Source organism: Sciurus carolinensis, chromosome 2, assembly GCF_902686445.1.
Source record: "Sciurus carolinensis chromosome 2, mSciCar1.2, whole genome shotgun sequence".
Taxonomy (NCBI): Eukaryota; Metazoa; Chordata; class Mammalia; order Rodentia; family Sciuridae; genus Sciurus; species Sciurus carolinensis.
This window is the reverse complement of record NC_062214.1, coordinates 185,408,821-185,423,619: the sequence shown is the minus strand read 5'-3', so window position 1 is coordinate 185,423,619 and position 14,799 is coordinate 185,408,821. Positions and strand designations below refer to the sequence as shown.

Below are 14,799 nucleotides of genomic sequence, written 5' to 3'. Positions count from 1 at the left end.
AGGAAGCGCCCCAGCTGTTCTGGCCAGCTCGGCACACACGAGGAGTAGCTCTGGTCCGAGGCTCTGTGTCTGGGTGGGTGAGGACTATTTCACTGGAGCAATACAGGCATCCCACCTGCCACCAGGAGCCACCTATCCTGCCCAGGAGTTCTAGAACAGGGATTCTGTTGAAGAGGCTTTCCTGGCAGCTAGAAAGAGAAGAAAGCAGCTAGATAATACTGTCCTGCATTGACTCATCAAGCGCACAGAGACCTCCTGTGGGCCATGCCTCGTGAATGATGCTGGACACAGACTCTAAGAATAGGATCTACCGTCTCTGATGCTCAGGAGACCACATGTGGGTTCTCCCCCAGTTCCTCTCTATTATTTCTTGTTCTCCTTTGGCATTTGACTCCCCTCTTCTTTCATTGTCCCTTAAATGTCGCTCCCTGGAGCACCATCTCGTACTCTCTTCTCGTTTTACAGCTCCCTCTGGACTATTCATTCAGTCCTGTGGCTTCGGTGCACTTACATTCTCATCCCTCTCAAACTGAGGGATCCAGCTGGATTTCCCCCGAGTTCCAGTCCCTTGTGCCTGGTTTCTCCTGGAAGCTCCTCTTGGACATGCCACAGCCTACAAACCTCAGCCTCCTGCACTTCCTGTCTTGGAGTTCACCCTGGAGAGCACCGTGCTCTTAACAAGCCAGAGACCTGGGAGTCAGCCTAGACCCACCCTCGTCAACACTTCTTTCTTTCCATCCGTCACGGGACCTGTAGATTTTACTTCCTTAACACCCCTTGTGATGACCCAAATCGAGGTCCTCATCATCTACCCCAGTAAATTCCTGGCCACAGTCTCTTTGGAGGGATTCTCACTTTGCCAGCCATCTTCTGTACTGCTGCTGGAGTCAGCTTGCCAAACTCAAATCGGACCCCATGGCTCTTCTCTCTGCATGGGCCTCAATGGCTTCCCACCCTCGTTAGTCAGACTGATAACCACGCGCCCCATGCTCCCTGATGCCCAGGTGGTGTCTGCTGACCCTTTGACAGGTCTGCCCTCCCCACTGCCTCCCCCTGCCGTCTGGCAGACACCTGAACCTCCTCTGCTACATCGCGGGCACCCTGTCCGGGAAGCCTTTTTCTGATCTTCTTTATGGGAGAGTCCACTGCTCCTTCCTCATGTCTGTCTGTACCCTGAGCCTCTGTCCAACATGGCACGTGCTCACTGGTGCCATTTGTTGCATAGATCTCATTGTGCTCCTCAGCCCCTGATGATGTGGATCGCTGACATTGTCCACATACGTGCCTAGGACTGACCCTGAGCAGCACGGTCCTCATGGCCTGCATCTTCCCACAAGTGCTGCTACTTCTGTGCCTTTCCAAGAAGGTGGGAAGGAAGCCCAGAGAGGGGGCTTATGCTCTCCACTCTCCCTGATGGTTTCTGGGAGGGATGGGGCTGCAATGGAGCTGGAACCTGGGGTGGGACTGGAGGACCCCGGAAACGTTCCCTAAGAGCTTCACTCTTAGGAGTGAAGAAAATGAACAATCCTAAGAACTTCACCCCCTGGGCTCCATCTGCTGGTAGAGAAGAATCCTGACTGCGCCATGCCCTTGCTTTATGAATACGAGACTCTCTTCTCGTGTCAGGAGAAGATAGGAGAAACCATTTGCTTACTAGTCCTGATATGGAAGTTGCTGGTGCCTTGAGTCCCAAATGAACCCAGATCCTTTGTACTTTCCTCATGTTGGACTGTCCCATGACGGGACAGGGCAAGAAAAGCCCTTTAGTCTGAGGTTCTCGAATCCACGCTCACAGTTTGGCCCTAGTCAGAGGGACTCAAGGAAGGCAGACAGCAGGGAAATTTTCCCTGTCTGGTACCAGGGAGGTGACTCACCATTTGTGATTTGAAACACTCGATGGTTTTTTTTTTTTTGAATCTAACAAGTATTTTGTACCTATGAATAAAAGAAAACCTTCTAGCCCTTCATGAAGAAAAGAAGAAAGCCCAGATCTGAGTGTTTGGATCCTCACTAGCATTCATACACACCATGAAGACCTCTCCTTGGACTGTTCATTTTCTGAGAAGTTTAACACCTTGACTCTGGGTATCTGTCTCTGGAAAAAAGCACAATAGTGCCAGGGCTGACTCTACATGATAGATTAGCTGCAGCCAAATTTTCTTTGGGTCAAGTGTGTGAACTTGATGTCATAAATGTTGACCTGAGACAAACATATGGAGGGATGAGTGGACCAAGTCAGCATTGGAAGAGACCATATGGAGGAGCCCCCGGGTTGTAGGCACTCCACTAAGCTCCGTCTTGAGGCCGAGAGGAAGGGCATCTGATCATCCTGGGGAGGGGCAGTCACGGGGGGCTTCTAGGAGGTGGTGACCCATGAGGTGACTTTCAAAGTATGAGGAGCCTTTGCTAAAATGATAGAGTCAGGAGGAGAAAGGAATCTGGGAATATAGCCGTTTCTCTGGACAATCCACAGGCCAGCATTGGAAGGTGGCTCAGTGTGGGCCGCTGGGACGCCACTGGGTTTGGTTGGGGCAAAGGTTGCTTGTGGGGGTGTGGCAGAAGGTGAGTTTGGGAGAGAGCTGGCGCCAACTCCTGGAGGGGGGACTCTGGGCGCGAGCCATGCAGCCTGACCTTTACCCTGGATGGTTGGTGCCTTCAGGATCTTAAACGTGGGGGCAGTGAGCAGATTCGCACCGAGGCTCCAGGTGGCTGGGATGTGCAGGATGGAGTTAGGGGGCACAGGGCTGGAGGCTGTCGCAGTGATTCAGGTGAGAGAAGACGAGGGTCTCACCGCGAGACGTGAAAGGACAGATGGGAGACAAGGGGCAGCCTGTTCTCAACTTCCTCTTCCCTCCTTCAGTCTGGCACCTTTCAGTCGGCCCTGGAGGGTCCCAGTCATCCCGTGGTATCTTGGTCTTTTCCATCTGGAAGAAGAGGCTGAAGTTTTCTAGAGAGAGCAATGTCCAGCCCCCAGGGACAGCCTCCCTTCCTCTGGCCTTTAGGGAATAGAGCTTGTGCATTTAGTGCGTGGAGCTAAGCCTTCCTGCCTTTCTTGCAGGGACTAGCTTGATCACTGAGGGTACAGGGGGGTGTCACATGGGGACAGGGAGAGTGCGATTTGACCCTGGGGGTATGTGGAATCAGAGCGGGCACACACTTGGCTCTAACTGCTGCGGTGGCAGCTGCAGGCACCTGTGGTTGGCCCACCTGAGGGGAGGCTGTGTGCGCTCATCTCTCCTGCCCTCTTCCTGCCTCCCTCCTCCCCAGCAGCCTGCAGAAGCCTACAGGGGACTCTAGGCAAGCTTTACAGTGGGGCTGTTGGGAAGGGCTGAGACTCATCAACGCAGGTGGCTTTGGGAAGGGCTGAGACTCATCAACGCAGGTGGCTTTGGGAAGGGCTGAGACTCATCAACGCAGGTGGCTTTGGAAGGCTTCCAGACCTGGGGTTGGGGTAGGAGGTGAGAGGTGTTCTGTCTCCTGCCGCTGCCTTTGCAGTCACAGTTGTACTTTGCCTGGGTCAATAGGCAGAGTCATGTTGCCGTGGGACAGTGGCACCTCTGAGGTGGCTGCATTTCAGGTTTCCAGGAGACCCTGAACCCTTCAGACGCCGTTTGTGTCAGGCAGCTCGGGGTTAGGTGTCTGAAGACAGACTCAAGCATGCCACTGCTTACTAACTTGTGAAAAGCTATTCAAGGCGTCTCTCTGAGCCTCAGTTTCCTTACCCATGAAGGACAGCAGATAATGATCCCTGCCCTCCGCAGAAGGTTTTGTGAAAAAATGGGCTCATGCATGCATAAGAGCTTTGTCAATTGTCCCACTACTCTGAAGGCAGGGATGTGTCACTCATTCACAAACCCCCAAACACAGTGCCAGGCAAACTCAAATGTTTGTTGATTGAATCCATGAACAAATGATGCAGTGAAGTCCACGGAGCTTGGGAGAAAAATCTGAAGAATATAGAATTACTAAGAATTGGTTCAACCATGACAAAACTGATTTCCATATGTATTCCCACATCCACTCACATTTAGGGAAAAAGGAAATATACTGACGTGTGAAGAAACGTTTAAAAATGACCAATAACTGAAGAACGTTATCTTCCAACATTTCCTTTCCTTGTTCTGCTGTACTGGGAATGGAACCCAGGGCCTTGTGCACAGTAGGCAGGCACTCTACCACAGAGCCTCATCCCTAGACCCAACATTGCCTTTATTATCAACTCTGCAGCCATTTTGCTGACAAATATTTTTCTGCTGGAACTGTGAAGTGTTCTAGGCTATCACTTTATATGATGCATCCATTATTGATACATTCTACGGAAAAGAACTCCATCACCACTAGGAAACAGAAGTAGTTCATCTCCTAGACTTGAAAATGCTATTATGCCAGTCTGAAGCTAAGGCCCTTTCCTCTGAAGTTGCTTTGTTTCCTACTGTTCTGTTTCTTTGCCACACGGGAGAACTGATACTGAGTCACGTTATTCTAGTTTCAATCCTGGTTCCACTACTTGACCTTGGCTAAGTCATTTAAACTGCCTGGGTCTCAGTTTCTGTGTCTGTGCAATGGGGCTGGGTGGTGACAGTCAGCAGGTGTCTGCGCGAGTCTGTTAGAAGGAGTGTCAGTGACCGAGATCCTCAGTTGCTGTTGAGAAATCCATTGTTGGAGCCAGGTGAACTGGACACGCCTGTAATCCCAGCAGTGGGGGAGGATGAGGCAGGAGGCTCACAAGCTCGAGGACAGCCTCTGCAATAGTGGGATGCTGTTTCAAATTAAAAGATAAAAAAGGCGGGGACTGTAGCCCTGTGGTAGAGGACTCCTTGATTCAATCCCCAGTAACACACACACACACACACACACACACACACACACACACGAGAGAGAGAGAGAGAGAGAGAGAGAGAGAGAGAGAGAGGGAGGGAGGGAGGGAGGGAGGAGAGAGGAGAAATCCATTGATTGCTGGGCTTGCATGGCAGGTGCATTTCCTGTGGGTCCCAGAGGCTGAGTGGGCGAGGATGCCCTGGTGGGGTTATTCCTGGGTTCCTGGGAGACCCAGGGCTCCTCTGAGGCCTGACTTTGGCTCAAGAGCTCCTTGACAAAGTTGCTGAACCTCCGTAGACTGCGGGTGATGCGGAGCACTTACATTGCCCCTGCCTCCCCTTTCTTCACTCGGGCAGATGGACAGTGTCCGATGGCCCTCCCAGCCTCCCCAACTCCCTCTCATTTTCTCTCCCACAGACATTTCCCCTAATCAAATCCATGCACATTTAATGCCTTCTCAACATCTGCTTCTGGGATGGCTTGGATGCCCACAGTGTGATAATCCTTCATCGTGAGGTCTGAAGGCAACTATGTAAGCAAAGTGTTTATCAGAGTGACAGGCACAGGTAAGGGCTCACTGTGTGGCAGGGGCTCCTGCCACCTTAGCAATCATCACCACCATCAGCATCACAGGTCCAATTTGGCTTCTTCACTTGCACCATGCACAGAGACCTCCAGAGGCTCATCCCAGGTCACAGGACAATTTTGTGTTAGTTCGAGAACAACTTTGGTGTCTGAGGAGAAGAAATGAACTAATTAAAACACCCTCTGGAAGTTTTTGCATTCTAAAGAGTTTATTCAAATTCCTTTCTGGCCATCAAAATGTGCAGTCATGTATGCTAAAGAGGCTAACTCCATTTTTAGTCAAGTGCACAAAAGGTTTTGCAACGCCCTCAGGTCCCTGCCTGTACTCCTGACTTCTATGAATGTGCTCCAATCAGTAAACCGGGCAGCTCATTTGCTGTTTGTGACGACCCTCTGGTTACAAACAACAAGAAAACTGCAGTTATTATTCACATGGCACAGATAAGCAAACAGAGAAGCCAAGTGACAGTTTCAAGGTCACCCAGTCACTGACAGGTTTGGGACTAAAGCTCTGATTTTTGCTCCAGTGCTTTGGAAACTCAGGAGTTGCTGGATCCTGTCCAAACTCTCTCCCAGGACATTCTCCTAGCAAGCAGGCACCAGAAACTGGTCTAAGAAGACCTTTCTCAAGCCCAATTCTGCCCAGCTCTGGGCTGCTAGAAGCTTTAGAACCACCAGTGATGCAGATCAAGGAAGGGAACTCAGCTCCAAGTCATCCTTGGTCGCCTGATGAGATTTTATCCTGATGTTAGTTACCTGGCACTGTGGATAGAGTGTGTTCCCTAAGCAGACTGTCACCATCCCAAAGCTAGGGGGGGGACAGTGATTTATTTTCTGTTCAATCAGTGATATATAAATGCTTGCTATTGAGGGTGATGGCAAATCTGGGTGGCATTTGTATGTCGTCTGAAGGAATAATCAACAACAATAACAACAGAAAATAAACATTTGCTGTTTAACATTTGCTTGCTCAGGCACTGTGCCAAGAAGTGGAGATCCAGTGATTGAAAGATGAACTTTCTGACTCTTAAGAAGTTTATAGGCTAGTGGGGGGGACGCTCAGGCCTGGAAGTGTCCAGCTTGGGCTGACATTGAGGAGGATGGCTGTTTGCCAGGCAGACGAGCGGGTGGGGGGAGGAGGCTCCTGACTGTGAGAACCTTGGAAGAGGTGTGCTGGTGTGAACAGAGCCCTGCTGTGTTTGAGGACCTGCTGTCCAGTGCTGCTGGACTGTCAAGTTGCTTTCCATCGGACTCTTCTCGGCATTGTGTGTGTGGTTCGGCTGTGCCAACATTACTTCCCACTTCTTCAGCCATCATGGGCTGCCCACTGGGTGCCAGGCACCATGTGGGACATTGGGGATTCAGAGGTGGGGTGGACACGCTGCCTGTCTTCATGGAGCTTCCAGTCTAATGAGTAGTCTGGACAAGCGACCAGGCTCCATCAGCAACACAGTGCGGTGAGCTCTGGGCAAGGGGGACCTAATCTAGTGGAGGGTGTATTAGCTTCCTGTGGCTGCTATAATGAATTGCCACGAACTTCAGGGCCTCAAGCAACACTAATTAATAATAACATGGTTCTGGAAGTAAAAGGTTCAAAATTGGCTTCACTTGGCAAGGTGTAAGGCTGGCTCCTTTGTAGGTTCTAGGGGAGAATCTTTTCTTGACTTTTCCAGTTTCAGAGGGACCATGTCCCTTGGCTCCTGGTCACATCTCTCCCACCTCTGCTTCTTCCTTCATGTCTCCTTTTCTGTGATCTTCTTGTGATTATATTGGGCCCACCATAATCCAGCATAATCTTCTCACCTCAAGATCTTTAATTGACATCTTCAGAGTGCCTGTTGCCATGTAAGGTCAGAATCACAGGTTCTGGGAGTAGGATGGGGATATCTTAGAGGCTCTTCTTCCACAAAGTGGTGGCTGATTCTAAATCTTTAGATGGTTCCGTCTGAGATCCTAGAGAATTTTGCATTCATGTTAAACCCCAGGGAAATTTAGCAATACATGACTTTATTGTAAAAAGCAATATTCAGTAAAAGACTGATGGTCAGCCTAATTTCCAAAGAGAAAAACTGACTTCGAGGGTCTAGGATGACAGGCAGATGTTTACAGATTTAGATTCTTCAAATGGCCACATCTACAGCTAGGTGTTGGCAGGATCATTGCCATCTTGAACTTGGAGTGAGGTTCCTGATTCACTTTGACTTCCCCAGTGCAGAGAGTGGGCAGTTCAGTCCAGCTGGAGCGGAATCATTGGCCGCACTTAGGTTGGCCATCTCCTAATACCTTGTTTACACAACAGCCAGGCTGCACCACCAGAGGCCGTGATAGCAATTAGAATTATAAAGGGGGAACCGAATGGAAGTGCCAGGATGGGTCAGTGCTCTATAAGATTTCTGCACAGCTGCACTACGTGAGGGACAACTCCTCCAACTCTCTACCATTGCAGAAAAGCCGCCAGCTTAACCTATTTATTTCCAAGGTAATGAAATTGCCCTCACGGAGAACCAGGGACCTTAGAGAATTCCATGTGTTCTGAAAACCAGGGAAAATTTCCTTTTCAGTAACTTTTTATTGGAAGACAAGAGAAGACAAAATTCTATCACTAATAGGCCAGGAATAGTTACATCTGAGCTATTGCATTTTCTATTATGAAATAAATCCGGGATCGATTTATTCTTATGATTTTGTCACAAAACTATGTAAATTAATGCAAAACATGGCCTTTGTTTCCTCTGCTTGTTCTGTCTTTTTCTTTGTCTTCATTACTGATGGTCTTCAGAAACCCAAACCTTCTTTGCTCTGTCTGATTTTTGATTCTCCTTCCCTATAGCAAGATCACCCTTCCTTGATGACGAGACTGTCTTCTTTTAGTCATTGATATTCATCTCTTCTCTGCATTTGTACTTGGATAGAGTAACTGGTCTCCCTCTCCTGTTTAATTTTCTCCAGTTGAACATAATGCCCGGTTTTCAAATATGTTGATTTTTTGATTTAAACAAGGAAGTTAAGGGAGGAGATGAATCATAAAGAACAGGGAGGTGGTTTTCCAATTTGGATGCTTGTAAGAAAAATGTAAGCATTTCAAATTCAATTAATATTTTTTTTTCTTTAAAATTAGGACTCCTGATGGTCATTTTTAAGAACTCAAAATGGGCACCTAGCAACTGATCCAATTCCCTACCGGCAGCCTTGGTGAACCAGTTTTTAATCCTCACGTTGGAGAGCTGGCTTACGCATGACATCTGTGCTTTGTTGCTGACAAGTTTTGTGCCTTGTGTTCATAAACAAACCCTCTTTCCCCCTCTTCCCCACCCTCAGTGGCCGTTCCTGCAGCAGCCCCGCCGGTGTGTCAGCCCAAAAGCACCACTAACTCGCACCATCCCCAGCCGGCTCCCCGCCTCTCCATTTCCTCCCGGGCCACCGTGGTAGCCAGAATGGAAGGCGCCTCCCAGGGGGGCCTGCAGACCGTCATGAAGTGGAAAACCGTGGTCGCCATCTTTGTGGTCGTGGTGGTCTACCTCGTCACGGGTGGTCTCGTCTTCCGGGCGCTGGAGCAGCCCTTCGAGAGCAGCCAGAAGAACACCATTGCCCTGGAGAAGGCGGAATTCCTGCGGGATCACATCTGCGTGAGCCCTCAGGAGCTGGAGACCTTGATCCAGGTGAGCAGGGCAGAATCCAAGTGAGGAGGAACCCGTGGGGAGGGCGGTAGCGTTGATTTTGTCTTTGTCGGTCACTGAGTTTTGCCTTTGGTGGAGATGCTCCTGGTGGTCAGGGAAGAACTCTCCGGGGTGGGCAGTGTTGGCGTTGACAATATGCAACAAGAGGGACCTCGAGTGCAAGGGCCCTGACGTGGGAGCAGGCTGTGCCCTGCGGTCACTTGGCTTTGGATCTGGTAGCCAGAGGCAGCAGCAGGAGAAAACACTTGGGACTCTCCAATTCAAGTCCAGCGACAGGTGTTGATGAACGTTGTGGATCTGAACTCTGAGAAATGCTGGGATAAGAGGAGGCCCTAGAAGCGAAAGAAAGGAGAATTTTAAACAAGCAGGGATGCGTTAATCTATCCAAGGTCAGTGAGGGTGAGGTGGAGAGAAGGCCTCCTGGTTTGTGGGTGAGGGAGCTGTTGCAGGCTTGAGTGATTTAGTGGTTTCCGGGCAATGAAATAATAAGGATCAGAGTAAGAATAATGGCCAAGCTTGCTCTTCTGGGACACGTTTGATGTGTCAGGAAGTGTGCTAAAGCCTTTACATACCCTGGGTATTAATGAGAAGAGATCCTGAGAACATGAAGGCACAGGACTTGGGAGGGAGCCTGCAGAAGCAAGATGGCACCCACAGGGTGGGGTGGGCTTGGCAGGGTGGCTGTGGGAAGGTGGGAAGAATTGGAGCAGGAGACTTGGGAAGTCTGGAGACCTCAGTGTCTAGGAAGTCTGACTGAGTCCAGAGGAGGGCTCTGCCTTGGGGGTGAAGGTCAGCTGCCCAATGTCGAGGTTAAGCCTTTCTTCTTTAGACACCTTCCTGAACCATCAAGAGAGGGAGGTGGTGGAAGGTGGTGAAGCAGGGGACAGTCTCATCCTTCTGGATCTTCTAAGGTTAGAAGGCAGGGAGATGGAAAAGACAGCTTCCACAATTCTTCACAGGTCTGGGGTCTCATGCATTAAATTCTGATGGCTGCCACAGCCCAGGATGGTGTAGGATCAACAAGTCTGGGCTGGCTTGTGATTTATTTATTTCAAATGACACTGAGGAGGCAGGGGAATTTGTATGCTCCTCATAGCCTGGCACCTTCATAACCATATTCATATTCTTTAAAAAAATTTTTTTGGTACCAAGTATTAAACCCGGGGCACTTAACCACTGAGCTACATCCCCAGTCCTTTTTATATTTTATTCTAAGACAGGGTCTTAGTTACTTAGGGCCTAGCTAAATTGCTGAGGTTGGCTTTGAACTTGGGATCCTCCTGCCTCAGCCTCCCAAGTTGCTGGGTTTGCAAGCATGCACCACTGTGCCTGGCTTAAATTAGTCTTGATAATCTGACTTGCCTCTTTAATAAAAAGAACTATAAATCCTCCCACCCCTGTATAAATAGGATTTCATAACTTTGCATTGCTTTGCGTTTGATTGCTGTCTGCTAGATAAATACTTTTGGAGTGAGGTATCAGAGTACATCGATAACATTGGTGATGTCACTGAGCTTATTCATGCATTTACTGATTAATTCTGTAGTTATTTATTACTCATTCCTTGACCCTGTCCTTTTTGAAAGAGTTCAGGGACCAGAGTGAAGGATAGTGGGGTGAGTGCAGAGGTCCTGATTCTGTAGCTGCCACTAAGACGGGTTTCCTGCTTTTTTTTTTTTTTCCTGGTTTATTTGGTTATTCTAAAGTTTTTCAGTGGATACATACAAGTCATGTATATTTATGGGGGCACCTTGTAATATTTTGACATGTGATGTGTACATTGTGTAATGTTCAAATCAGGGTCAGTGTATCTATCTGCTCAAACATCTATTATTCTTTGTGATGGAAACACCTTTTCTTCTAGCTTTTTAAGGGAGGCACAGAACACTATTGTTATCTACAGACATGCTGTGGTGCATTAGAACACCAGAACATCTTCTCATCCAACTCTGACTTAGTACCCTTAACCTACCTCCCCTCCTCCCTCCCTCCCTTCTCTCTCCAGCCTCTGCTATACCGACCGCCATTCTATTTTCAGTTTCTATGAGGCCGACTTTTTTAGATTCTACATATGAGTGAGATTGTCCCAGTCTTTTCTTTAAAACATAAATCGACCATAATTTACATCATGCAGACGTGGTAGATCTGTTTTTAGTTTTTTGAGGAATCTCCATACTGATTTCCATAAGGGCTGCACTAATTTACATTCTCACCAACAGTAGAGAAGAGCCCCCTTTCCTCCACATTCTTGCCAGCATTTTTTTTTTAATAATAACTATTCTGGATGGGTTGAGATGGTATCTCATTATAGTTTTGATTGGCATTTCCATGATGGCTAATGATATTGAGCCTTGTCCCGTATATTTGTTGTCTATTTGTATTATTTCTTTTGAGAAGTGTTTATTCAGATCGTGGCCGCTTTTTTTAATTGGATTACTTTTTTTGTTAAGCTTTTTTGAGTTCTTATACATTAATCCTCTGTCAGATGAATAATTGGCAGATATTTTCTCCCATTCTGTTGTTTGACTCTTCACTCTTGATTGTTTTCTTTGCTGTATAGAAGCTTTTTAATTTGATGTAATCCCTTTTTGTTAATTCATACTTTGATTTCCTGAGCTAATGGAGCTTGATCCAGAAAATCATTGCCTGTGACAATATCCTGAAGCATTTCTTCTAGTGGTGTCAGAGTTTCTGGTCTCTTACGTCTAGGTGTCTGATCTACCTTGAGCTGAGTTTTGTGCTGGGTGAGAGATGGAGTCTTCTGCATGTCCATATTCAGTTTTCCCAGCACCATTTATTGAAAGGACTATCCTTTCTCCAATGCATGTTTTTGGTGCCATTGTTGAGAATCAGTTGGTCATAGATGTGTGGGTTTATTTTGGGATCTCTACTCTGTCCCATTGATCTACCTGTTTTTATGCCAGTACCATGCTGTTGTTTTGATACTGTGGTTCTGAACTATGTCCTTTTTATTTTTTGGTACCAGAGATTGAACCCAGGGTCTCTCATCCACTGAGCAACATTCCCCGGCCCATTTTTTATTTTTTATTTTGAGACAGGGTCTTGATAAGTTGCTCAGGGCCTTGCTAAATTGCTGAGACTGACTTTGAACTTAGAATCCTCCTCCCTCAGCGTCCTGAGGGAGGGATTACAGGTGTGCACCCACCATGCTCGACTTGAACTACGTCTTAAAATCAGGCATTGTTCTTTTTGCTCAGGATTGCTTTGGTTATTCAGGGTCTTTTTTTTTTTTTTTCCTTTTATACGAATTTTAGGATTGTTTTTTCAGGTTTTGTGAAGAATGTCATTGGTGTTTTGATGGGGATTGCATTGAGTTTTTGTCTTCTGTTTTGACCTCAAAGATTTTTCTGAAATGATGAGTGTGTACGTGTACATGTGTGTGCACTTAAGGTGATTTTATAACAATTAGAGAAAACAACTTCATTAGGCACCCGCGATGAGTGGGGCACCTTATTCCCACGATCTCATTTAATCTTTCCATGATGCTTTAAGTTGGTAATATTATCCCCATTTCGGAGGTGATAGTCCAAGAGGTTGAGTAACTTTTTAAGCTCCAAAGTGGGAGGGTTGGGACTGGAAGCAGGGTCTGTCTGACACTACCCTGGGGACCCTTTATGTAGGTCTTTCTTTATAAAATGCTCAACTCTCAAACTTCTGTTTTCTATTTAGCAGTTTCCAGAATTTTAGTGATGAAAAATCATTGGTGTCCCTTGTTCCCTAACAGGAAACATTTCTTGGTTTCCTTCTACCCAGCCGGGTGTTTGTCCTGGACCTGGGGCACTTCCAGATCTCCACTACTGTGATTTAACGATTTACCTTGTTTTCTTTCTCACAATATAGTTAAACAGGTTTAGTTGCTGAATTCGTCAATAAAGAACCCAGTCGTTAGCATTTGCCCTTGTGTTTACACTTGTGAACCAGGGGAGCATTTTCGCCCTTTGTGACTGAGCAGCACTCCGCATAGTGACCTGAGAAATGGTATTTAAAAATAGTTTGTCTATACATTTGGAAGGATTTCAGTGTGCTGTGGTCTAAGCCGCAAAAATAGTATCACCGTATCTTAGCAGAGCCTGAACGGAGTGACCAGTGGGTAGAAAATGAGATAGATGGTATTTATTTGGTCATGTCTCTTCTCTGCACTGAGTGAACCCACCATAGAGCTAAGCTGGATGGTGTGACTCATATTATTAATAACTAAAACAGAGTATTCAGAACAGCACGATCCCCACAAAATGCCTGGATAGGTTAGATGAGCCATAGCTGGTGAGTGATTTTCTGACAAATTAAGCCACTTTATGGGGTGCCGTGGGACTCTAGAGGAGACTGATGGCTCACTGTCCCTGAGAGGTGAAAAATGATAGATGGCTGCTACGGAGGAGACGCTGCATTCATTCATTCATCCACCCACATACTCGTTCTTTGACCTGCTGTTGGACTCCTGTTCTATCAGGGAACCTCTGAATGCTGGGAATGGACAAGTCGAGAGGCAGACACACTTGAGCTCTTGTTAACTAGCCTTTCTGTGCTCGGGTTTCATCACTGATAAACTGTGCAAACCCCTCCCCTTCGGGTGTTGGAGGGGCAGACCCATCATTCACCAGAAGGGCTTTGAACTGCGGTGGGCACGTGAGCACTGAAGACACGGACCCGTCACTGCAGTGGCCACAGCTCTTTTCTGCTGTTCGAGGAACTCCAAGTTCAAGCGGCAGTTCTTCATGGGGTTGGGGTCAGTGGGCTGAGGGTTGCCTCCAGGGGTCATCTGACAGCCTCTGGGGCAATTTTGGTTGTCACACTGAGCGGTGATGACTGGCCTCTCGAGAACAGAGGCCAGGGATGCTACCAAATATCCTACAATGCACAGCCTGCTCCCTGCCACCCCAACAATAATCGGATCCAGCATGTCACTAGGTCTAGAAGCCCTGGAGGAAGAGGCATGTAAGTCAGTAATTAAAATTCACTGAACTAGTTATTTGAAATATGCGAAAGCATAGGAGCCCCCAGTGAGACAATCAGAGGTCAAGAGACATTTTGTGGCTGCTTATCTCCTTTGGTCCCTACATCTATCCCACGAAGAGGGTCTTTGGTACCCGTGTACGGATGAGGAAATGAGGCAGCAGAAGGTGAAACTACATGCCGATGGTTAGCAAGTGGGGGATTCCAGGACTGGCTGCCAGCTGGTCTGGCCCCGCAGCCCAGGTCTGAACCACTGCACGTTTGAAGAGAGACAGGAGATATGGGAGGGGGTTGGATAGGTAGGCCATGGCTGCAGGGCAGTCCAGGGGCCTTCATGTGGCCCCTTGAGGGAGCTGCAGTGGCCAAGGTGGCTTGAGCTGAGCGGGATGGGAAGAGGTGGAGGAAAGGAGTCTGGAAGCGGGTGGGATTTGGAAGGTGCTTTGCGAGCCTGCTGCGGAGTTTGGGGTTTGTCGTGGGAAGTGGAGAGTCACAGGAGTGTTTAAGCAAGGTGGTGACACGACGGGAAATTCCTATGGAAAAAGAAGACTTTTAGCAATGAGGAAGTTGGGTTGGAGGATGGAGCTGTTGCAGGAAGGACAACCAGTTAGAAGAGAATTGCAACGTCATAGATGGGAGATGCTAAAAGACGGAGAAAGGGCTGCATTAGAGAGTTGACAACAACAAAAACAAAAACTTTAAAAATTTTTAAAATTTTATTTATTTATTTTTAATCCTTTTAAGTCAT

The 14,799-nt window shown here is 47.7% G+C and overlaps 1 protein-coding gene across 3 annotated transcripts in view; it reads left to right on the top strand.

The window, feature by feature from the left end:
• Kcnk10 (potassium two pore domain channel subfamily K member 10) overlaps nt 1-14,799 on the top strand; it is a 129,132-nt gene that overhangs the window by 46,410 nt on the left and 67,923 nt on the right. For all 3 annotated transcript variants that reach the window (XM_047534728.1, XM_047534734.1, XM_047534720.1), the window contains exon 2: nt 8,722-9,062. In XM_047534728.1, coding sequence (XP_047390684.1) covers nt 8,722-9,062 — 341 coding nt within the window. The remainder of the gene's footprint in view (nt 1-8,721; nt 9,063-14,799) is intronic.